Below are 25,073 nucleotides of genomic sequence, written 5' to 3' on the forward strand. Positions count from 1 at the left end.
TCCACAGTTTCTAAACATAGGGTAGGGTTAGAATTTTTATCACTCAGTGAAATTTTTTCTCAAATCCTCTGGTAAAGAAATTAATTTCTATAGTACTGCTAATGTATGAAAATTTAAACAAATCCTTCAAAGGTCCAGATATAGAGGTAAGGGAAATATGGTTTCTTCTGAAAAGCTTTAGAAATTATACTTCTTTATTTGGGGAGAGGGCACACCCAGTGATGCTCAGGAGTTACTCCTGGGTATGCATTCAGAAATCGCTCCTGGCTTGGGGAACCATCTGGGACACTGGGGGATTGAACCACAGTTCATCCTAGATTAGTGTGTGCAAGGCAAATGCCCTACCACTTGTGCCATCGCTCCAGCCCCAGGAATCACACATTTTTTTCAAGTGATTGCTAAGAACCCATATTATATTCTGTATGCCCAATAGTCTTCTATCAAAATATCTAAACTCTAATAAGAGCTGATGTTCAATGAGCAAACCAGAAAGAACAATTACAGTTTGATTGTTCTTCCTTATGTGATTAACTTTATAACTAATGTGAATTTTAATATTCCTATTACCTATGAAATGCAATATCACATATGTAATTTTATCTAAAAAAGGACTTTTCATTTCATGCAGTAAAGTTGTGTGCCCATTTGACTATTCACCCTCATACTTAATGAGTATACATTTTAAGTATTAGAACATTTAACTTTAGCACTGTCATAAACTTATTTGGTATGCATGAATTGCCCTCCTGCTTACATAATCCTACATATCTTTACCCTAAATTCTGCTAAAATTCAATAGCAAAACATTTCAAGGCCACTAGAAAATGTAAAATTTGAATGGGAAACAAATATGTCCTCAATAAACATAGTTTTAATATACCATGAAAATGTCATAATGTGATTCTAGATAGACTTTGTATTCAGAAGGCTAATATACTATTAATTAAAATGAAAGTTATTTATGATTTTAAGTAAAACAAAAATTACACATATATATATATTACAAGCTAGTAGGATGATGTTAGTATTATGCTTTGTATGCATGTGTATGTGATTGTGTGTGTCTCTTCCAAGTCTTTCAGCTGGCCCAGCAAGCCTCTCCCTACAATTCTTGGTCTACCAAGCCACTGAGCGAATGATAGATGCTTTGCTACTTGCTCCTGTCTTATATGGATATCCAACCTTATCAGTACTTAGGTGCTTTCAAAGGGAAATCTGTGTTGCTTCAGAAACATCTCTCATGCCTTAATGGCTTATCATTTTACTAGAATTTTTTAATATAGGATAGCAAAACTGGGAAAATTGGACTATAGGATTAAGTTAAAATGAAGAAAATCTTGAGGCCTGAGAGACAGGTCAGCAAGTAAGACCCTTACCATTTTTACAGCCAAAGGGATTTGATTTACCAGAACCGTTTATGGTCACAAAGCAACATATATATATGGTCGCAGAGCAACTCCCAGATCTAGAAATAAGCACAGAATTCAGTTAGGTATGGCCCCCAACCCTAAAATAAAATAAAAGTAAATAAAGAATTTCTTATTACTAATTTTCCCCAAAAGACTTGTTGACACAATAAGCAGCAAGCAGCAACTTATTTTCATTGTTACAGAGTAACAGATGAAAGTAAAAAAACAAAAAAACAAAAAAACAAAAAAAAACCCTGAATGGTAGCTTTAAAAAGACTTTACAGAGAAAAATAAGAAACAAATATAGATATTGCTATATAAAGATGTCAATCCTCATTACTTGTGGGCAACTCATTACTTATAAGGAACAGCTATTAAACTATAAAGTATTGCTATTTGTGTTCACCTGAATATAAAACATTTTAAAAGATGCTTATAAGACTTGATGAGGTTTGGAAAAATAGAATTCTACAATGCAAGCAGTAGTTCTACATTTATCATACATTCTGAAGACTATAGGAGATAATTGGTGTGCTAATGCATGCTTTCCACTAATAAATATTTATTACATCAATACACAAGTACATTGCTAGTATACAGTCAGTGAATAAAATAGTCATTAACTTCTCAAAATGGCTATAGTTTAAGTGTAATTACAAATAAAAATACTATTATACATAGTACATGGTGGTTTCATTTTATTTTTAATACCTGTTTTCAAATGTTTTTTTAAAACTTATAATAAGCAAGAATGAATTCTTTGTAAAGATAAGATTAAGGGAGGTATTAACTACTGAATAAAAATCAAATTTAAATTCAAAGGAGAGATTTACATATTTTATTTCTGCAAAGAAGTTATTTTCTACAGATTTATTAATGTGTAGTATAGATATGAGATACTAGGAAATTTTTCTGGATTTTGTTGTTAGTATTTATTGTTTAGAATGTTTTCAAATTACCTGAGTAGGATTAACCAAATTTCAATTTCTAAATAACATATACTACAATAAGTTTGGCATGTCTGCTATTTAATCCAAAAATTGAATATAAAATGAGAAAACTCGCTACAACATGCAGAAGGGGCAAAAAGTGAGGTTTGTTATTATTCTGGGCTTTAAAAAAAGTTGGTTTATTTTATTTACTCAACTTCTTTTTATAGTACTAATGACTTTATTTGAAAAGCAATAATCTTCACAAATATACTTGCTACTGAACTTTTTCTTGACTGTTTTCAACTATTGAAGAGTATTGGGCATAATGGCATTTACCAATAGACAGTGAAACTAAATTTGTCAATCAATTAAATTTATAAAACACAGAATACTGACAATGCTCCTCTGAGCAATCTTTGTGTGTACATGTGTACATATATGATTGATTAAATTTTAACCAAATAATTTTTATAAAGCCTAATCTAAAAATATATCTTGTGATATAAGTAGATAATCTGTTCAGCAAATCATTTTTAGAATATTATTGTTTTATTACACATCATTTGTTTAGATTCACATTTTTTGTTTCTTTTTGAGCCATATGCGGTGATGCTCAGGAGTTACTTCTGGCTATGAGTTTAGAAATTGCTCCTGGCTAGGGGAACCATATGGGATGACAGGATTTGAGACATAGTCCGTCCTGGATTGGCTGCGTGCAAGGCAAACACCTTACTTCTGTGCTATCGCTCTGGCCCCTAGAATCACATTTAAATATATATTTTCCTTTTATTACTTGTATAGATTTTAGAAATTAGCTCAAGTTACACATCAATAAAAAATAAATTTTTGATGGATCTAATGTACTAATTTTTTAATTAGCACTTTAATGTAGATTTAATAATTGTTTTATCCCCATTATTATTATTCTAGTTAACAATTGTGAGTTTTAAATTTTATTAAACAAAATTGAAAAACTGATTAGGATAAAGAGAGTTCAAAATCTGATGAAAGTGAATCATTTAAAATGTAAAAATATCAAAAGATTAGGGCTAAAGTAATAGTACAGTGGATAGTGTGTTTGTTTTGCATGTGGCCAACCTGGATTTGAGCCCCAGCATTTCTTACGGTCCCTTGTGCCCTACGGAGTGATTTCTGAGCATAGAGTCCACGAAACCAGGATCCCTGAGTACCTCCAGGTGTGGCAAAAATATTGTTAAAGATTTACTTTTTTTTTTTTTAATTTTTAAACCTTATCTAACTTTGTCTTCAGGCATCAGTCTTGCTGGGCTAGTGGGAGCATGTGAACTGCTACTGGCTATCTTGCAAGACTCAATTTTTTTTAAACACAATGCATATTAGATTTGTTCTTTATCTTCTGACATATATGACTATACATGATACCCTTCAGTTATATCTGCATTGCAGTAAACTGCATGATGGTATTTTTATTACAGATGCAGAGTATTGCATTTTTTTTTGGTTTTATTTGTTTGTTTTGTTGTGGAACCACACCCAGCTGTGCTTAATTGGGATATTCCTGGCTCTGTACTCAGGAATTACTCCTGGAGAACTGTTTGGGGTGTTGGGGATTGAAACCATTTAACCTTGTGCAACGTAGTTGCCCTCCAAGGGTGTGTTATCACTCTTTCTTTTTTTTTTTTTTTTTGGTTTTTGGGCCACACCCTGTGACGCTCAGGGGTTACTCCTGGCTATGCGCTCAGAAGTTGCTCCTGGCTTCTTGGGGGACCATATGGGACGCCGGGGGATCGAACCGCGGTCCGTCCTAGGCTAGCGCAGGCAAGGCAGGCACCTTACCTCCAGCGCCACCGCCCGGCCCCGTGTTATCACTCTGAACCCAATATTGCAATTCTTTATCCAATCAGCTGCGGCTGGATATATACAGATCCTAAGATGCACTAAAAGCTAGAATTAATATCAGTTTTTAGGCATCATTTTGAACTACTGTCTCTGTATTCTGTTATATGCTAAGAAGTTGGAATCACAGGGTCATATGGAAGCTCTATCTCTCTGTGTATTTACGTAATAATATAATATAATAATATAATAAAATAAATAAATAAAATATAATTAATATAATATAATATAGCATAATATAATATAAAATATGATATAATATAGCATAACATTATAATATAACATAACATATATAATATACAAATATTTTTTGTGTGAATCAGTAATCTCTGTGTTATTTTCTGTAGCAGTTGAACCAGATCATAGTTACAGCAAGAGAGATGAGAATTCTTGTTTCAACACAACCCCATTAACACTGATTGTTTTTAGTTGTTTTTATATTTGTCCTTCTCACTACTATGAAAATATTTCTCAGTGTAATTTTAAATTTATATTTCTCAGATAGCAAGTATAAATATGTGTTTTATAACTTATGTAAAGATTCAAGGTTCAGTCATATTTGTAAATTATTTTCAGATTTATTAGGAGTATGGGAAGCATCTAAATGTATATTATATTATATTATTGTTTATTGATTCTAAATTCAATTTTTGGATTACTCAAAACTGTTTAAGATCCTAAAACAGCTATACTAAAATCTGAGTGTCTATTTGCCATTCATTTTTGTGAAGAGTACTATAGTATATTTTATACTATGTATTTTTCCTAAATACTAAAAGAAAACTTGATCTGTGGTTCCTGTTAATCCTTGTTAATAAAATAAATACAAATTGTTTTGCATATCACAGTCCCAAATTAGAGAAGAAAAATACATTTCACATATATCTTATTAAATTGTATTATGATTATTGTTCTAGTTTTGGGGCCACGCTCGGTGACGCTAAGGGGTTACTCCTGGCTATTTGCTCAGAAATCACTCCTGGCTTGGGGGACCATATGGGATGCCGGGAATCAAACCACAGTTCATCATTGGTTGTAGGGGTCCTCAAACTTTTTAAACAGGGGTCCAGTTCACTGTCCCTCAGACCATTGGAGGGTCTGACTATAGTAAAAACAAAACTTATGAACGAATTCTTATGCACACTGCATGTAGCTTATTTTGCAATGAAGAAACAAAACAGATACAAATACAATATGTGGCCTGCGGGCCATAGTTTGAGGACCACTGTTAGGGTGTGCAAGGCAAACACCCTACTGCTTGCACCACTGCTCTGGCCCCTTCTTTTTTTTATTTTGACTCATAGATATATTTTTGTGGAAGAAATATTATATATGTTTAGGAGTAGAAATACAGTATAGCAGGGAGGGCAAATACCTTCCATGTGTCCAACCAAGGTTTTATTTCTGACATCATATATGGTCCTTATAACTCTGCCAGGAGTGCTCCCTAGATGAAGAGGAACCAAGAGAAAGTCCTGGGTGTGACTTCCTTCAATATACATATTATGTAAAGCCAACCAGATCATAGAAATGTTTTCTCACAGTTCAGATGAAACTGTGTGAGTGTATGTGTGAGAATAAGGTATTGTATAAACTCTAATCTCTGTATGATCTTCCCAACTCCCTTTTCTCTGTATTTTATGGTGATTTTTTTTTTGCTCAATGTTCATGTCTATAACTCTTCCATTTGAGTTAACTTTTGTAGATGATAGAAGTATCTTATCTTGATATTTTTCATGTGGCTGTTAATTTCCTTAACTTCATTTTATAATATCAGATCAGTTGTGTATACGTGTAAGAATATATCTATATGCGTAAGGAATTGTTTCAGCCTTTGGTTTCTATACCAGTATCACTGTGTCAATTGTTCTGCCAATGTTACAATTTTATCACTAAGCTTTGTAATAGATTTTAATAGGGAAGTGTGTAGTCTTTCATATTCTTTACTTTGGGGGGAGGTACACCCAGTGACGTTCAGGGTTTACTCCTCGCTATGCACTCAGAAATTGCTCCTGGCTTGGGAAACCATATGGAACGCCACGGGATCCTACATCTATCTATCCTCGGTTAGCATGTGCAAGGCAGACACCCTACCTCTTGCGCCACCACTCTAGCCCATCTTCCATATTTTTATATCCTAGGCTTGATTTGGCTATTAGGATACTTTTGCTCTCCTATACAACTTCCAAATGTTTATTAATATTTTGGAGAATTGTGATGGAATTTTAAGAAATTTTATTGGATCAGATTAATATTTTGGATAGGACCTTTAAACAATGACTATTATGGGTCTAGGAAGATAGATAGATAGATATGGATAAAGCCTTGCATACATCTGACCTAGGTTCAGTCCTGGCAACACATCTGGTCCCTCGAATCTGCTTGGAGTAATTTCTGAACTCAGAGCAAATCCTGAGCACCCCATTTTATTGGCTTCAAAAACAAAACATAGTGTATGCATACTCATAAATCATAAAAAAGCAAACAGAATGTTTTTTATACTTTTAATGGTAATATTTTTCTTTTTTTTTTTTTAATCGGGCCAGTACCATGGGGGGCACATGGCCAAAAGTGAAAGATAAAATGTATTTTGTTTGGGATTTTTTTTTTATTTTCTATGTCCCTCTCAGTCATTATTTTCTTTTTTTTAACTACAATGTATTAAATAATGCAATGTATTGTATATAATAATATATTATATATACATTGTATTCCATTATTGAATAACAATATTTTTTTTCTTAACACCACCCATCACCAGTGCAACATTCCCATCACCAATGTCCCAAGTCTCCCTCCTCCCCACCCGACCCCCGCCTGTACTCTAAACAGGTTCTCAATTTCCCTCATACATTCTCATTATGTAATATTATGTAATATATTATGGTAATATTTTTCAACATAAGTCTTTAATCTACTTTATGAATACATCTCTAACTAATTAAATATGTTGGTGTGATTGTAAATAGAACATGTTGATTTAATTCTCCACAAATTAACTGTCATTTTGTTTATACAAGGACACCATTGTCTGGCGCCCATTAGGACTCCATGTTTACACAGTAGAACCATGTGTTACCTGTGTGATAAATCTATACTGGGATGATTTTTAGAAAAGAATTGAGCACATAACTGGGAATAATATGTACACTCTTGTGTTTGCATGAAGCAGGTTGTTTGGCTTGAATTGGTAAGGGAACATAGTTGGAAGTAGGTTGTCTTTGCTGACCAATTATAATTTAGGAGAAATACAGATTGCTTGCTGGTTTGAAAGGTGAGACTTTCTAGAAGATATGGAATAAGTTTGTGTATGTGTGTGTGTGTGTTAATTTTTCATAGCCCATATTTATAAGGATAAATGGGACTGACTTTAGTAGTTTTTACTCAGGTTTTATTCCCATAATGAGTAAAACCCCAAATTATATCTAACTGCATTGCAATCAAAAAGGTGGAAGACTGCATTGTGATAGTTTGATGATACCTGCAGGTACTCATACTCCTGTTAAAAAGTGAAGCTTTTTTTTGGGGGGGGTGGGCAATCACATCCGGCAGTGCTCAGGGGTTACTTCTGACTCTATGCTCAGTAAGCACTGCTGGCAGGCTGGGGGACCAAAAAATGTATTATATAAAAATCAAAATAGAAGCTTTATTCTTTATTTCTACACATTTCTGTGTTGTCAAAGTTGTACTTTGACTTTATTTTTCCAGATATTAGCATGTCACCCAAAATGGGATCTTTTCCTTCAAGAAAGACTCCCTGTTTTCAAAATATCTACATGTATTTTGTTGTCCCTCTGGAAAGCTTTTTGCATTGGCATTTCAGGTTGGTTTCTATGAAGTAGATGTCAAAAAATTTTCTCTACATATGCTATTATTACTGGAGTTGGCAAACACAGGTTCTCCTGTCTTAACATCTTGCCTTTCCTCCTCACACGACTAATTTTGTGTGTATGTCTGTTTTCATTTGTTTCCCTTTTTATACAATATATGTCAGACTCTTTTCATTGCCTTTTACTGTCTGGTCAAATAAACAGTTTACCCATTCTATTATAAAAGGCATAATTTAATTTTTTCAGTATTGGGTATAGTATCCTATTCTTTGCATATGTTACATCTTCTTTTGCATTAATATAGGCCATTAGATAGGTTTTGTTTCTGCTCTTATAATTAATATGTTGATGATTATACGGAGGGCACATCTCTTTCTGAATTACTCTTCATATATTTTATACAATGCCTAGACTAATATAGTAACTTACAGGATATTTTAAGTTTCATTTTAAAGAAACTCATATAATTTTAAAGGAAACATAAGCCCACATGACTTCTATGTTGAGATTTCTTCAAAGAGAAACTGCAAACCATTTGTCCATTTAAAATTATTGATTGTTTTTAAGAACTGTTTGTTGTGGGGCCAGAGAGATAGCATAGCTGTAGGATGTTTGCCTTGCCCACAACAGATCCAGGACCAAGATGTTTCGATTCCCAGCATCCCATATGGTCCCTTGAGCCTGCCAGGGCCAATTTCTATGCTCAGAGCCAGGAATAACCCCTGAGCGTTGCCATGTGTGACCCAAAACACAAACAAACAAAATGTTTGCTGTTGATTTGCATGAGTCTTATACACTTAGGAAATTAATCTATTGATGTAAGCATTAATTAATCTATTGATGTAAGCATTATCTTCCAACCAGTAATTGCCTATTTGTCTTCATGTTGATTTATTTTATTGAACAAGCCTTTTATATTCAATGTGGTTTCATTTGCTGGTTTTGCTTTGATTTTGCATTGGAATCAAGTTCCCCAAGACATCACTGAGGGCCATATCTATAAGTGTATCTATTTTGATTTATCCTTTATGAACTTTTGGTCTTATATCCAAGTCTCAATCCATTGTATACTCATTTTAAGTATGATATTAAATAATTATCAGGTTGAACTATTTTCCCTGTATGTATCAGTAATTAATCATTTTATATGTGTAGAATTATGATATTAGAAGGGTTCAGATGAAAATGCTCTGACATTTTGGTGCCAATGATCATTATTATTATAGCTGTGATTGACTACACTACAGCTACTTGGCCTAAATTTTTTATCTTACTGTCTCCTTTCTGCCAAACATCTTTGATCTTTTGTCTTTTTCTTCTTGCCAGTTACTGCAGCTGCTGGAATAACACTGATGTGGTCTGCCCTTTTATTTTGTGTTTACAATGAAAGGAAGAGAACAATTGGCATTATTTTTCTCTCATTAATATAGTATCTTTATGTTGCGAGTGTGATTACTGAAAGGAAGAGTAGAGAAAAGGAGGCCCATTGAAGGAGAACAGAACAGTTCGTACATAATACACAATTTTCTAGCATTTGTTTCTCCAGTTTAACAACTTCAAGTTCTTTATCTTGTTTAATATTGTTTTAAATAAAACAATACATTGGTAACTTAAAATTCTGATTTAATAGTAGCAGGATATCTGTGGCTACCTTACTAAGTAAGATATTGATGCTATTTCTTTTTATTTTCCCTTTTAATATGATGAGAAATAATTCTGACTCTCAAACTCTCTTGCAGGTATTTGAAAGTATTAATGATAATGTTTTGTAAAAAAGGATTTTGGCTTCTGAAGAGTATATATTAAATATCAAGAAACTTTGTAGTAGCTTTGATAGAGCAATGTTAAAAGTATACTAGTTATTATAGAAAAAATGCTTTGTATATGTTTTATTCTATATTTTTCTTTATTTTTAAATTCATAAAGCATAAATTTTTATGCTAAAAATACCATTAGTTTCATTTAGTTTCTCTAATGCTATTTTGAAAACTAAGCAAATTGATTATTACAAATAGCAGCATTTCCACTTAGTATTTTAGAAAATATTATTAGTGACAATACCATGAGTAGTTCAGATCAAAGCATCTAGAATGTATGATGTCACTTTCAGCAAAACCAATAATTTACTTTCTATTTATTGAAGCAAAACAAATACACTGTGTTTCAAAGGCTTACTACTTTTAGAATGAAATTAGACTGAAGGGAAACTATTTCAGGAAAAAATACCATCAAAGAGACCTCAGGCGATGATCAATTGTGTGCATTCAAAAGGACTACTTAGCGAACAACTTCAGCTTACAGTGTAAAATGACTCATCTGCAGACTATTTGGATTATCTTCTATCACATCTCAGCCTTTTGGCTTAGATCTATTGAGAAATTATTTCTACTGGATCAAAGACATATTACAGGGGACACTATTTGTAAAGGGCCAGTCCAGGTTCAATCCCAGCTTCCCGTTATGGTCTCTGAGCACTCTAGGGAGTCACCTCAGAGCTAGGATATGCTGAGTTCTGCTGAATATGGTGGCCACCAAAGCAAAGCAACCCAAAAGGCAGACAGAAAGTAATCTAGAATCCAGAGATAGTACAAAGGTTAATGTACTTAGGTTAGAGCATTTAGGAACTTGTCATGCATGTAATCTATACTGATTTAATCCTCACTCAACAAAGCCTGAATTGATCCCTAGTTCTAACAGGGATTTTTGCCTGAGCTCAAGAGCCATGAATATCTTCTCATAATTGCTGGGAATGACCCAAAGCAAACAAAAATAATGATCCCTAAAAAGGAATAACTTCTAATTCAATATTCAAGTTCATCTATTATTACTTTGAAACAATATTATAAAGTTTATGTTCCAATTTTCTAAGATTTTGTATTAGGATTTTTCAATTTTTTAAAGTCCTGAGTTTTTTTTTATAATAATTAACATACACTTAAATTATAAAGAATACAAAATTTAAATTCTAGGACTAGTGATTTCTTAAAACCACCTATATGTAAATTTATTTTCATAATAGAGATTTAACATTGAAAATGTAGTTACTATTTATTTATTTTAAATATGGAACACTTGACGAATTTGCGTATCATCTTTGCACAGGGGTCATGCTAATCTTCTCTGTATTGTTCCAATTTTAGTATATGTGCTGCCGAAGCAAGCACAGGTTTATATTTTTCCAATGGGTTACCACCCAGATATTCTGTGTCTGAAAGAAAATTAAAAGCATATGGAACTCTTGCAGCATGTGAAATGAGTTATTATTTAATGCAAAATATATTAACCTGCTGTGGCTTCTTATAATATTTAGAAATAGTAATTGCCAAATAATTGCTAAAATATTTTTCTGTACATCAAAGTTTAAGTTTTATTGGCTCCTTACTATTAAAAGTTATATTTGAATCACAATATGATTATGTTTAGAACTCTGCTATGTTTGTCAAAGTATATTTTATATTAAAAATATGTTTATATATGGAAATATACACGAAATCTGTTGATATGTTCCAGGAACTGTTTTAAGCAGATTTAACTTCTTAACTCATTTCACGATCATAAATTTTTATGTTACCAGAATCTTTGCATTTTATACAATTTCCTTATAAATCAGTATTAATAAAAAGTTGTTCTCTGATAACTTATAATCAACCTGTGTATTTTTTGAAAAATTATATGATTCTTTGACATAAACAATTTTGGAGGGGTTGGACCACACCCGGTGACATTCAGGGGTTACTCGTGGCTCTGTGCTCAGAAATTGCTCCTGGCTTGGGGGACCATATGGGACCCCGTAGGATCAAACCTTGGTCAGTCTTAGGCTAGCGCACTCAAAGCAGATGTCTTAGAGCTTGCCCCATCACTCAGACCCCTGACATGAACCATTTTTGGTGACTTAGTATTACCTTGTTATTAAACTTTATATATATTTTATAAACTACATATATCCCATAATGCTTTAAACATGACTTCAAACTAGTGTTTGAAGTTAGGAATGATAAATTTTATCACAAATGATTCATATAACAAACTTCAGTTATCTTAATAATTAGTTGTAAAGATTCTTAGACTCAGAATTAGAATGTAGGCAAGTTTATTAGAAAGCAGAAGAGAAAAAAAAGGGAACTCACCATGTGGGAAAGAACATAGTTTAGGATTAAATTAAGTATGGACTATATTAAGTATTGTTGTGAGAGATTTTGTAAGACAAATGAGTCTTTGTGTAAGCCTTAAAGGCTTTTTGAATTTTTTACTTATCAACTGATAAGATTGTTAAGAAGAATGCAAGGGTCCTACAGAATGGAAGGGCTGGTCTGTGTCTTGTGTTAGGTTATTTTCCTTAGGCATTAAACATTATCTGGGTGAGAGTAAACCAGGATAGAATTTTATGGCCCTGGATAATTACAGGAATATTTAAAATGTAGATTGGGGGAGTAAAAACTGGGGTTGTTCACAGCAGCTGGTAAGGGAAAACTAAGGTTTCTTCTGTTGAGGTGCGGGGATCAGTCCCCCTCTCTCTCCAGCAGTGTCTCAAGCTTTTCAAGGAAATTCGGAAGCCATGCAATTTTGCAAAGGGTGATTTATTTTTCTGGTGCCAGGGTGACACCAGGGTCAGTGCCCAGGGATGAACCACAGAGCTAAAGACCCCGAACCATTTTTATAGAACACTTTTCCAAAGGGACAGCACATGTCATGGAAGTAGTTTTTCATTTGTTACATATTACTTAGGAATACAGCACAACTCAGTTAAAAGAAAGATATTTAGCAAGTAAAGAAACAATCTTTAGACCACCACTAAAAGTTACACAAAGAGAAATTGCTAAAGCTTAACAGACCACCACTAAAAGTTTTGCAAGCAAAGATAACAGAAAGATGAGCAAATTGGGCATATACTGCCCTCCTTGAGTAGAGCCAGATTCTTATCTCTTTTAGGCCAATGCCAGCCTGTGGCTCTAAAGGTCACAAAACAGGATGCCTTGTAAGCTTAGGGAAACTTCAAACTTAAACTATACGCATTTATAAAAAGCAAAAACTTCTTGTCCCTTTCACTTCTATCATTATGAAGGTCTTTGATTCCATTCGAATTAAATTTTCTGTATAGTTTGAGGTTTTTTGTTGTTGTATCTCTTTTCCTTACCATTTGTTGAAAGACTTCTTCACATCATCAATAACTCTCTTGTCATACAGTAACTATCAGAATATCTAAGTACTTATCTTTGTGTTGCCAATTTTAATGGTCTAAGAGTTTGCCATTATCCCAATATAACATATGTTTGATTATGATCAACTAATCATATAATTTAAAGTAAGGAAATGCAACTACTCCCATCATAGTCCCCCCTGGGAATTGCTTTGAATTTCAGGGATAGTTTTACAGCTCTATAAAAATGTTAACAGGCTTTGTTCCTTGCCTTGCCCTTCAAAAATGCCTTGTGGAGATTTTTGATGGGAATGCATTGTGCTCTGGATAGGATGACAGTTCAGGAGAGGGTGGTCAATCTAGGCTTTGTACTCAGGGATCAGTCCCAGTGGGACTCTGGTGGGCCATATGGGGATTCAACCGAGTTGAATTGGTCACATGCAAGGCAAACACCCTACTCCTATACTATTACTGCATCCCTAAGAAGACCAAATGAACTTCATCCATCCCTCCAGTTCATGAAAAATTTCCCTGTAATTCTGTCTTCTTTATTTCTTTTGTGATTTATACTTTTTACTAAGTAATCATTTTACCTTCTTTGTTAAATTTAAATCATAATCTCTTCTTTGGGGGGAGGCATATGATTTTGAATGGCATTTTAAAGTATTCTCTTTGATCTCATTGAGCTTAAAATGCAACAAATTGGGCCCGGAGAGATAGCACAGCGGCATTTGCCTTGCAAGCAGCCGATCCAGGACCAAAGGTGGTTGGTTCTAATCCCGGTGTCCCATATGGTCCCCCGTGCCTGCCAGGAGCTATTTCTGAGCAAACAGCCAGGAGTAACCCCTGAGCACTGCCGGGTGTGACCCAAAAACCAAAAAAAAAAAAAAGCAACAAATTTCTGTGTATTTATTTTGAAGTCTGCCACTTTTCTGTATTGACTTATTATTTCTAGAATATTTTTGTGGAATATATCAAATTTTCTTTTTTTTTTTTTTTTTTTTTTTTTTTTGGTTTTTGGGCCACACCAGGTAACGCTCAGGGGTTACTCCTGGCTATGCGCTCAGAAGTCGCTCCTGGCTTGGGGGACCATATGGGACGCCGGGGGATCGAACCGCGGTCCGCCTCCTAGGCTAGCGCAGGTAAGGCAGGCACCTTACCTCCAGCGCCACCGCCCGGCCCCGGAATATATCAAATTTTCTATGTATATTATGATAAAATGTTTTTGCTTGAGATTCCCTATTAAGTTGGTTATTTAGCTAGGAATATGTTATCTGTTTTTTTTCCTTGAAATATGTTTTTATAGTATAGATCCTACCCTAATATGTGATATTCAGGACAGTATTTTGACCTTCTTCTCCTTTACACACAACCTTGTGCTATATTCCCACACTCAAACTAAGTCATTCAGGGTGAATAACTTAATTTCTAAAGACAGGATACAATGAGCCTTATGGCTTTATATGATTATTTTGAATCACTTCTTGGGGGCTGCCAACTGCTAGCTTTTATTGTTCTTACAGATTTTTGGAAAATGTCTATTAAGGAAAAACTTAAAAATATAGTGGAGAAAGGAAGAAGAGACTGATTTTTTTTTAAACATTTTGATATATTATGAAATACTCAGTGGAGATAGCATGATAATTTGGTTTGGCATAGCAAAACATGGATTTACATTTTGTATATGTCTTTCAAAATAATAACTGTTTTTAGGCTATCTTGATGTTATATTCACTGGGTTCTAAGAGTTTTTTTGGTTAAGTATACAGTGCTTCAAAATCTGTGTATATTTGACAGGAGATGTAAATTAGTGAGATATATATTAAATTTCAAACCCAGATGATAGCAATAGAATGAGTCACATGCTCTTTTTTCTCTCTGATGTTGTTCATTGTCTCTTCCTCCCTTTCACATAATCCTGCATTAATTTATCATAAACAGTCATACTCTGTGAATTGTCATATTTTTGATACCCAGCATTGATCATTCATTTCATAATTATTGTATTTAGTTACCACCACCATAAGATTATGCCACCTCACCATTTTTTTTAAAATTAAGACTATGCATTCCTAATCAGCCTCTGTGTGATGTACTATAATGAATGTTATGACTATAGTATATTAGTATCTACTGTCTGACACAGGGTGACAATCCATGCAGTCACAAGCTAAAAAAAAATCGGTTTCATTTTAGCATACCTTTGACTTTGGCTAATGTTAGACATTATATGTGCCGTATATAACTTTCTAGGTAAAATATAGCAGTTTTCCCCTATTTTATTTGATGAAATTTCAAATAGCAGCCTACTATCCATACATTTTTATCATATACATTAAATTTTTATCTACATTTTCTTTTAACATTTCCCTTTGCACTTGCCTTGTTAAATTAAATCAATTTCTTAAATCCAAGAGAGTCAGTCAATAATACATAAAGCTAAAATGTTATCTTAACATACATACAGTTTATCAAAAATGTCTTACTGTATTGAAATCTAATCTTATAAAGGCAAGGGCAGAAAATAAATGCATTTAGTTGGAAATCCAATATATTTATACATAAGTAGCCAAGAAAAGAGACATTGAATATTATAGCATACTGCTCTTTAGTTCACTATATTTTGCTATTGTTCTTATATTACTTAACTGCACATATATTTACACATTGGGGCAGCTTTTTGATATGAGTGCCATCACTTTGAATGTAATTTCAAATCTTTAATAATAAAATAGGCAACTGATAAAACCATCATGAATGAAACTGCTGTTTGGCATATGTTCCATGAACTATTGTTTTCATTATATAAGACATGCATTAGCTTCAGAAAAATAAAAGATTACATTTGGTTAAATCATAATTGAGTATTGAATTGATAAAATTTTTGAGACAATTATTAATCAATTATAAGTTAAATATTTCAAATGAGAAACCTTATGCTTTATTAAGGAATGCAGTAAGTTTTTCTATAGTATTTCATACAAAGAGGCGGGGGAAGGTGTTTGTGTTTTAGTCCAAATTCATTGTTAAAGAAAATAAGATCATATGCTTCCAAATTTATTTGGACTATTCCCCACTTCTCAAAGAAAGAAATAATTCGGGGCCAGAATAATGGCGCAAGCAGTAAGGCATCTGCCTTGCTTGCGCTAGCCTAGGACAGACCGCTGTTCTATTCCTCTGGTGACCCATATGGTCCCCCAAGCCAGGAGCGATTTCTGAGCACATAGTCAGAAGTAACCCCTGAGCGTCACTGGGTGTGGCCCAAAAACAAACAAAAACAAAACAAAACAAAAAACAAACAAAAAAATTCAAAAAATGTCCCCTGAAAATCTATCTTACTTAAGTAATAGATAGCCCCATTAACCCATTGCTAATTCTTCTTTCTTGGGTTGTCTCAGCTTGCCTTGGAGTGGGGTTATAAAGTTTACATTGGTAATCACTTAGAAAAACTTAATGGAGGACCATAGAAACCATCTATAACTCTTTTTTTTAATATATTTTTTATTTTAATCATAGTGGCCCACATATCATTGACAATAATATTTTAGGTACATATTAACATATAATTAGGGGAATTCCATCACCGAATTGTCCTCCCTCCACCTCCGTTCCTGTCCTACCTCCCATATCCTCCTCCCTCACCCCCCGGGGGCTGCCAGAATAAGTGGTCCCCTCTGTGCCTAGCTAACTACTTAGTGGTCCTACACCTGTTTGGTCTTGGTACCTCCCTTATTTCCCACTCTAGTTGGAAGGCGGGACTAGATAGTTCAAGTTATGTGTTTTGTTTGAAGAAGATAAAAGTAATAAACTGGGAAAAAAAATCAAATACGCCGAAAATGGGCAGAGTCCTTCTGGAAGCTTTCATCCTAGTTTTGAGAGAAGAAGGGGAAAAAGGAAGTGGAACACCACACAGTACAAAAAGAAGTGTCGAATAAAACATCCAGTGAACACTCCAACAATAAAGATAAGCACCCCATAAAGGCCATGGTCTTGAGATAAAAAACATGGCAGAGCACATAAAGGAAGAAAAGAAAGGAAGAAAAAATAAATATGAATGGAGACAACAACTTCAATAACCACACCAAAACAAATAAATCTATAACTCTTAAAGTTACTGCATTAGCACATAGGTGCTATCTTCCTGGCAGAAAAACAGCCTGGCTCTTCTAGCTGCTCAAAAAAGAAAATCTTCGCCACCAATTTCTTCCCAGATACTCTGGTCTGGCCTGAGATCTCAGTGGCATTATCAGAAACGGATTCCCCTTTCTGCATGTAGCAACCCAATTGCTACACCCAACACCCTCTTACAGAAATGGTCAGCAAGTTAATTTTTATCAAACTTCCAAGTCATCAAAATTGTTCTAGGGCTATAAATCCTGGATTTTTTGGCTAAATTTGGCCATGCAACAACTCAATATTTTATAACATTGTGAGCCCAGTAGTATCACAGGATAAAAAAGTTACATAGTAATCTACCAATTGCCGTGAGCATAAACAGTAATGCAAAAGGTCAATTAGCATCAACCACAACCGAATAAATCCTTAGATACTGAGATATAAGAATAAATTCAAAATGACCCATATTTATTTAAATTTTGATAATCCCTTTGTGTTGTCTTACGAAATCAATATAAGGTAAATTTATGCTTGCATGGATTCAAGTTATACTAGTGGGTGGGAAATTGGGGGCACTGGTTACACTGGTGATGAGACTGATGTTTGAACATTTAATGCCTTAAACAACTGTATTTTGAACATTTTAATAAATAAGGGTGTTATAATAAAAAAAATAGGGGGAAAATATTACTGCACCAAAGTATCCAATATGCTTGCCAATATCCTTATATTGCTTTTATGAAGAGGCAGAATAAAATCTGCTTCTTCATCCCCTTTATTTCCTTCCCATTTTCTTGGTCATATGAATATTACGCCGAGTGTTTGACATTGTTCTATACTACCTTTTTATTTTTTTTATTTTTTTTTGCTTTTTGTTTTTTGTTTTTTTTTTGTTTTTGTTTTTTGGCCACACCCGTGACGCTCAGGGGTTACTCCTGGCTATGCGCTCAGAAGTCGCTCCTGGCTTGGGGGACCATATGGGACACTGGGGGATCGAACCGCGGTCCATCCAAGGCTAGCGCAGGCAAGGCAGGCACCTTACCTCTAGTGCCACCGCCCGGCCCCTATACTACCTTTTTATTATTTGCTCTCTCTACCATATAACTGAGTCAAGCTGTTTCTGTCCTCTATCTGTCTTATTTTGCTTAAGATGATAGCTTCTATTTCCATAAATGTTACAGCAAATTGTATGGTTTCGTCTTTTTGATAATTGCATATTATTCCATTATGTATATATTCTATTACATTTGTCCTCTTTTTTTTTTTATTGTTGCTGTTGCGAGCCATATGGTTTTTTTCCCCCTAACCTTGTGATGGTGCTAATTGGTAATTTTAAAACTTGTCTTATTATATACATTTTATTCATTTAATCCTTACTCAACATTTAATAATTTGGTCAAGAAAAATTAATTTGAAATAGTTTTTACACTAGAATAAAGATTTATGTATATGTGTTCTCATTCTCCCTGGTTTTATATAGAAAGAATGTTTAAAAATAGAGTACTCGGGGCCGGGCGGTGGCGCTAAAGGTAAGGTGCCTGCCTTGCCTTGCCTTAGCCTTGGACGGACCATGGTTTGATCCCCCGGTGTCCCATATGGTCCCCCAAGCCAGGAGCAACTTCTGAGCACATAGCCAGGAGTAACCCCTGAGCATTACCGGGTGTGGCCCAAAAAAACCAAAAAAAAAAAAAAATAGAGTACTCTGCATTCAGAATCTTGTATTTACAAGAACATTTCTTGCTTAGGAATATTGCATAGTGATACTAATATTATTTATTATGGTTATTCAAAATTTAAAAGCATATTTTTCAATCATGATTTTAAATATACTGTAAAATAACTAGTTTTGATGGCCAATTCTTATTCTAAATGAGTATTAAGAAAATTAACTTGAATGTACCATCCTTTCCAGTGATGTATAAAATGTTCTGTTTAATAACAAAAATAGTTTTTCCAAAGCAATGGCTGCTGAAAGGAATATGGAGAGTGATATTAGCTAATCCTAGAATTGATTACATTACTAACACATAGCTGTTTCTCAAATTCATTTTCCTTACTTTTTACTCATACTATATTCTAGAGACTGTGACGTTTTAAATAGTCATTTATAGCATTATACAATTGAAGTTCTCTTTACTTATTTTCTTTTATTTTTCTTCTTAACATGCTTCAGTAGCTAACATATTATGGAGAGAAGAAGGTAATAGATTTCATTACTTTTATTGTTGTGCTTATTTTCCCTAAATTTTAATAGTTTTGTTGATTTGATACTTGTCATATGTGTACTTGTTTTGATTCAATATTGTATTTTATTTCAATAACCTGTGTAAACATACACCATTTAAATAGTTATCATATTAGTTCAATTTATTAGCAACATAAAACCAGAAAATTACTATATTTTGAAAAATCACTGTAATTAATTTTATGATCTGAAACTTAAAATATATTGAATTTATAATATATGGAAAGTACCTAAGCACTTTTATGTGTGGATTAACTTACAAATTACTAATTTGCCAACGGCATACAATAATAATATGCAGAAATATGTTATAGTCATTAGGATTCTGGTTAAAATTCTTACCAATTAATTCTTGACTATTCACTTACATGAATAGGCCCTTAGGGTCCACAGTAATCTTTTCTCTAAAGAGTAGCTATTTATAATTATTAAATCTATCAGTTCTTTAATATAATCAATAGTGAACAAATGGAAGCCATTGTCATTTTTATTATTGTTTTTATTATTTATTTAGTCGCAAAGGTTGGGAAAAAGCATTCCATCAGGTATTCAAATAACTCATAGTGTTCCAGTTTTAAAGTTAAATTCTTAAAAAAAATGCTATAGTTCATCATTGTACTTTCATTTAATAAGCAATGACCAAAATTGTTGCCTTATGCATTTCATCTTACTCAATAGTATTCTTCCCAATTGTATTTTCTTATATGATTTGGAGTGACTATTAGCTCTAAAAGTTATGCTCAGAAGCTGCAAATCATTTTAATAATTTAGCAATGTTAATTTTGTTCATAATATTTACAATACGATATATTTTTTGAGTTAATTTTTCTTTTTAAATATATTGTTAAATTTACTTAAAGTATTTTATTAATAAGGCTCTGGTGTAAATATTTCCTCTTGGAATTTGGGTAGTTCACATTTGTATGTAATATTTAATTTATTATAAAAATTAATATTGATATATCTGTTAGGTATATTTTTATACTATTTCCCTCTTAAAATCAAATAAATATTTCTGTAGGTATTAAAGAAATTGATTTAACTGTATCAATGTAATGAAAAGATAAATTCTTTCTTTTAAAACAGTTTTTAAACTTTATTTATTGATCGATTGATTAGTTTTTGGGCCACACCCGGCGGTGCTCAGAGGTTACTCCTGGCTCTGCACTCAGCAATCACTCCTTGCAGTCTGGGCAACCATATGAAATGCCTGGAATCAAAATTAGTCCCTCCCTGGTCAGCCATATGCAAGGCAAATGCTCCACCATTGTGCTATCTCTTCAGCCCTGATAGGATAAATTCTTAAAGTAATAAATAAACTACCAGAGATCTGATTTTGCTGATTAATTACTAGGAATTTGGTTATTTGATCTCAATGAACTAGTTATTTAATACAATGCTTCAATTACAGTTGGAACTCTAGTAGCTACTCTGAGGTTAAGCTTTGTGAGGCCAGAGAGACAGCACTGTGAGTAGGTTGCTTGCCTTGCATGAAGCTAACCTGGCATCCCATAAGGTACTCACCTACTGCCCAGAAGTGACTTGAGTGCAGAAGCAAGAAAAAACCCAAGCATTGCCAGTGTGGCACCAAATTAATTATTTTTTAAAAAATTTAAAAAACAAATAAAAATATTCTTCTGCTTTGTTAAGCAAGACTTTATTATAATTTGACATTACTTGGAAACCACTATGAACATTAATTGTTTGTAATTATTAACATGTAATAATAGCAAAATATTAAAAATTGATGGATTAAGTTTAACATTACTTTCAGTATAAGATACATTTTGTATATATATAATTTTTCTAGCAATGTGATTAATATATGCTCTCAAAAATATTTTTATTGATTAATTGTTTTCTTTGCATGATTTTATTTCTTATATGTTATTGACAAATAATAGTCACTTTTCTTACTTTTTTGATATTTTTAAGAAACTTTCATTAGGGGCAGGAACAGTGGCACAAGTGGTAGGGCATTTGCCTTGCATGTGGCTAACCTAGGACAGATCAGGTTTTGATCCCATGGTATCTCATACGGTCCCCCAAACTGGAGCGATTTCTGATCACATAGCCAAGAGTAATCCCCGAGTGTTACTGGATATGGGCCAAAAGGCAATAAATAAATAAATAAATAAATAAATAAATAAATAAATAAAGACTGAGAGACAGGGAGGGAGGGACGGAGGGAGGGGGAGGGAGGAACAGAGAGAGGGAGGGATGGAGGGACAGAGGGAGGGAGGGATAAAGAGAGGGAGGGAGGGAGGAAAGACGGAAGGAAGGAAGGAAGGAAGGAAGGAAGGAAGGAAGGAAGGAAGGAAGGAAGGAAGGAAGGAAGGAAGGAAGGAAGGAGGAAGGAAGGAAGGAAGGAAGGAAGGAAGAGAAATAAAGAAAAGAAAGAAAGAAAGAAAAAGAGAGAAAGAAAAGAAAGAAAGAAAGAAAGAAGAAAAGAAAGAAGAAAGAAAGAAAAGGAAAGAAGAAAGAAAGAAAGAAAAGAAAGAAAAGAAAGAAAGAAAAAAGAAAAAGAAAGAGAGAGAGAGAAAGAAGAGAGAGAAAAAAAGAAAGAAAGAAAGAAGAAAGAGAGAAGAGAGAGAGAGAGAGAGAAAGAAAGAAAGAAGAAAAAAGAAAGAGAGAGAGAAAAAGAAAGAGAGAGAAAGAAAGAAAGAAAGAAGAAAGAAAGAAGAAAGAAAGAGAAGAAGAAAGAAAAGAGAAAAGAAAGAAGAGAAAAAGAAAGAAAGAAAAAAGAAAGAGAGAAAGAAAGAAAGAAAGAAAGAAAGAAGAAAGAAAGAAAGAAAGAAAAGAAAGAGAAGAAAGAAAGAAAGAAAGAAAGAAAGAAAGAAAGAAAGAAAAAAGAAAGAGAAAGAAAAAGAAAGAAGAAAGAAAGAAAGAGAGAGAGAAAGAAAGAAAGAAAGAGAAAGAGAAGAAAGAAAAGAAAGAAAGAAAGAGAAAGAAAGAAAGAAAGAAAGAAGAAAGAAAGAAGAAAGAAAAGAAAGAAAGAAAGAAGAAAGAAAGAAAGAGAGAGAAAGAAAGAAAGAAGGAAAGAAAGAATAAAAGAAAGAAAGAAAGAAAGACTGAAAGAATAAAGAAAGAAAGATAGAAAGAAAAAAAGAAGGAGAAAGAAAGAAAGAAAGAAAGAAAGAAAGAAAGAAAGAAAGAGAAGGAAGGAAGGAAGGAAACATTCGTGAAATTAAATATAAAATACAATTATATATATTGAAGGCCATAATACAGTGGTTAGGTGCTCACTCACCTTGCTCTCAGCTGACCTGAGTTCTCTCCCCAGTACTCTTTTTAACCCCTCATACCTCATCAGAAGTGATCCCTGAACACAGTGCCAGGAGGAGTGATCTATATACATATTTATTTAGAATTATAAACATGTGTAAATAATTTTATAATTACATATATAAAATATATATAGTTATATGAGTTATAGTTTATAGTTATATGAGAAATATTTTATTTTATAGTTATATGAGAAATATTTTAACTAGAAATGATTACATGTAATGATAGTTATGGTGTCACAAGATAATATATCATCTTGAGAAGTCATTGAATTTTAACACTATATAACAATTATAAGTTCAAATAATTGGAAGTTTAGCTAACTGAAGCTTCCAAAAAAGAGGACCACTTTGTTTTTAGAAGCAACACTAAAAATAATAGAACTATGTATTTATGATATTAGTTTTATGTCCACTCCATCATTGTTTTTCTTTTAGTATGTATGACTCTATATAATGGCCAATAGAATGTTATTCTGGAAAAATACACTGGAGGGTCTGTGGGGATATAGCAATAGTACAGGAGGTAGTGTTCTTTCCTTACATACAGCTGACTAAGGTTTGATTTATCCTTGGAACCACATAAGGTTTCCAGAGTCATCTAGAAGAGATACCGAGAACAGAACTCAGGAGTAATCCTGTCTATTTGCAAATATTGTAGTACATTTAAAACTAAAGAAATGGGGAGTTGAAATTAAAAAAAAAACAATACATCTCAGAATTCTATAAGTTATAAAATTATAAAATGTTTCTTCTATGTTTTTTGGGGGGGGTTATTTTTGTTGTTATTGATTTTGCTTCAGTTTGAGACCATGTTGGGCTGAGCCCAGGACATATACCTGGATTTGCACTCAGTAATCACTCTTGAAGTGCATATTTGGGATGCCCATGATCAAGTTCAGGTCAGCTGCATGCAAGACACACATAGTACAGTATTGTTCTGACCCCTAAAATGTTTTATGGATGACAAATTATAAAATATAAGTAGCACAATCTAGCTCTTAGCCATAAATATCTTATTCTATATAAAAGGTACATAATTAATGTAACATATACTATTTTACTAATCTATGTTCTATTTTCTATTTTTTGTCATAATTTTTGTTTATATGAATATAGGAGACAATTTTAAAGATCTAACATCTGAAATTAACCCTTAAGTTTTCAAACTAGCATATTAGATTTAGATCAGTTTCATTAATTTTTCTATTGGTTTTAAAATATAAATAAAATATAGTTAATATTAATATTTTATATATTATATTCTATAAAATCCTAATAACATGCAAACTAATAAAGTATTTTCTATTTATTTGGTGAACAAAATTTTGAGTGTATGTCTTCTGGTTTAACTGAATAACATGTGTTTTCATTATATAATATTGAATTAAAGATATCCTAATATTTTATTCTCTGGAAGATTAATCTGAACTGTATATACACTAATTTTTTGTATATACACTAATTTTAAACTTTCAGTGAAAGTGTAATTCATTATGTTACATAAAATTCTCTAAATATGGTAGAAGGTAAAATTAGTTTGATGAATATCTCTAAGATATAATAACTAATAGAACAAACTGGAGAAACACTTGCTCAATATGACATCTATTCATTTTAACACAAACATATTGCTTATGTTTGTGAAAATATTTTTTTCAAATTATTTAAGTAATTTACATACAAAAATAGATATATTGATATGAAACACATTCACTTTTATGATAATTTATACCACATCAAATATATAAATAAATTTGCAGTATAATTTACAATTAACATATCTTTTTTCATGATCTGATTAGTATTGTTATTTCTTAGATGTGGTTTTGAATGTTTCATATTTGGCATATAGTAAGGAAACATGTAACTTCTTATTTTTTAGCTTAACTTAATTGCATATCATCACTGTGAAAGAAGTTGAAAATAATACATTATTATATTTTAAGTTCATAAATTTGTGAAATAATTACTTTAGAGAAAAAATATTTAATTTCTGACTTCAATATTTCATTATAATAATATGAAAGACATATTTCAAAAGAAAAATTAAAGTATTTCAAAGGAAATTATGTTTTAATACATGAGATGCAGAAAGTCATAGTACTACTTGGTTAGTTGAGACATACAAATGATCCTAACTGACCTGCATGTCTTTGGAATATGAGAGGAAACCCATAGAGATACCAGGAGAAGGTGTAAACTCTATGTAGATATCAGCTATAAGAATAATATTTTCTGT

General features: G+C 32.8%; 1 protein-coding gene and 1 non-coding gene across 3 annotated transcripts in view; one reads left to right on the plus strand and one right to left on the minus strand.

Moving 5' to 3' along the window:
* FSTL5 (follistatin like 5) overlaps positions 1–25,073 on the plus strand; it is a 648,108-nt gene that overhangs the window by 513,812 nt on the left and 109,223 nt on the right. For both annotated transcript variants that reach the window (XM_049770233.1, XM_049770234.1), the window contains exon 10: positions 19,473–19,499. In XM_049770233.1, coding sequence (XP_049626190.1) covers positions 19,473–19,499 — 27 coding nt within the window. The remainder of the gene's footprint in view (positions 1–19,472; positions 19,500–25,073) is intronic.
* On the minus strand, positions 11,104–11,210 carry LOC126004638 (U6 spliceosomal RNA). The gene has a single exon (XR_007493906.1). It is a non-coding gene; the product is annotated as a U6 spliceosomal RNA (small nuclear RNA).

Source organism: Suncus etruscus, chromosome 3 (assembly GCF_024139225.1).
Source record: "Suncus etruscus isolate mSunEtr1 chromosome 3, mSunEtr1.pri.cur, whole genome shotgun sequence".
NCBI classification, from domain to species: Eukaryota; Metazoa; Chordata; class Mammalia; order Eulipotyphla; family Soricidae; genus Suncus; species Suncus etruscus.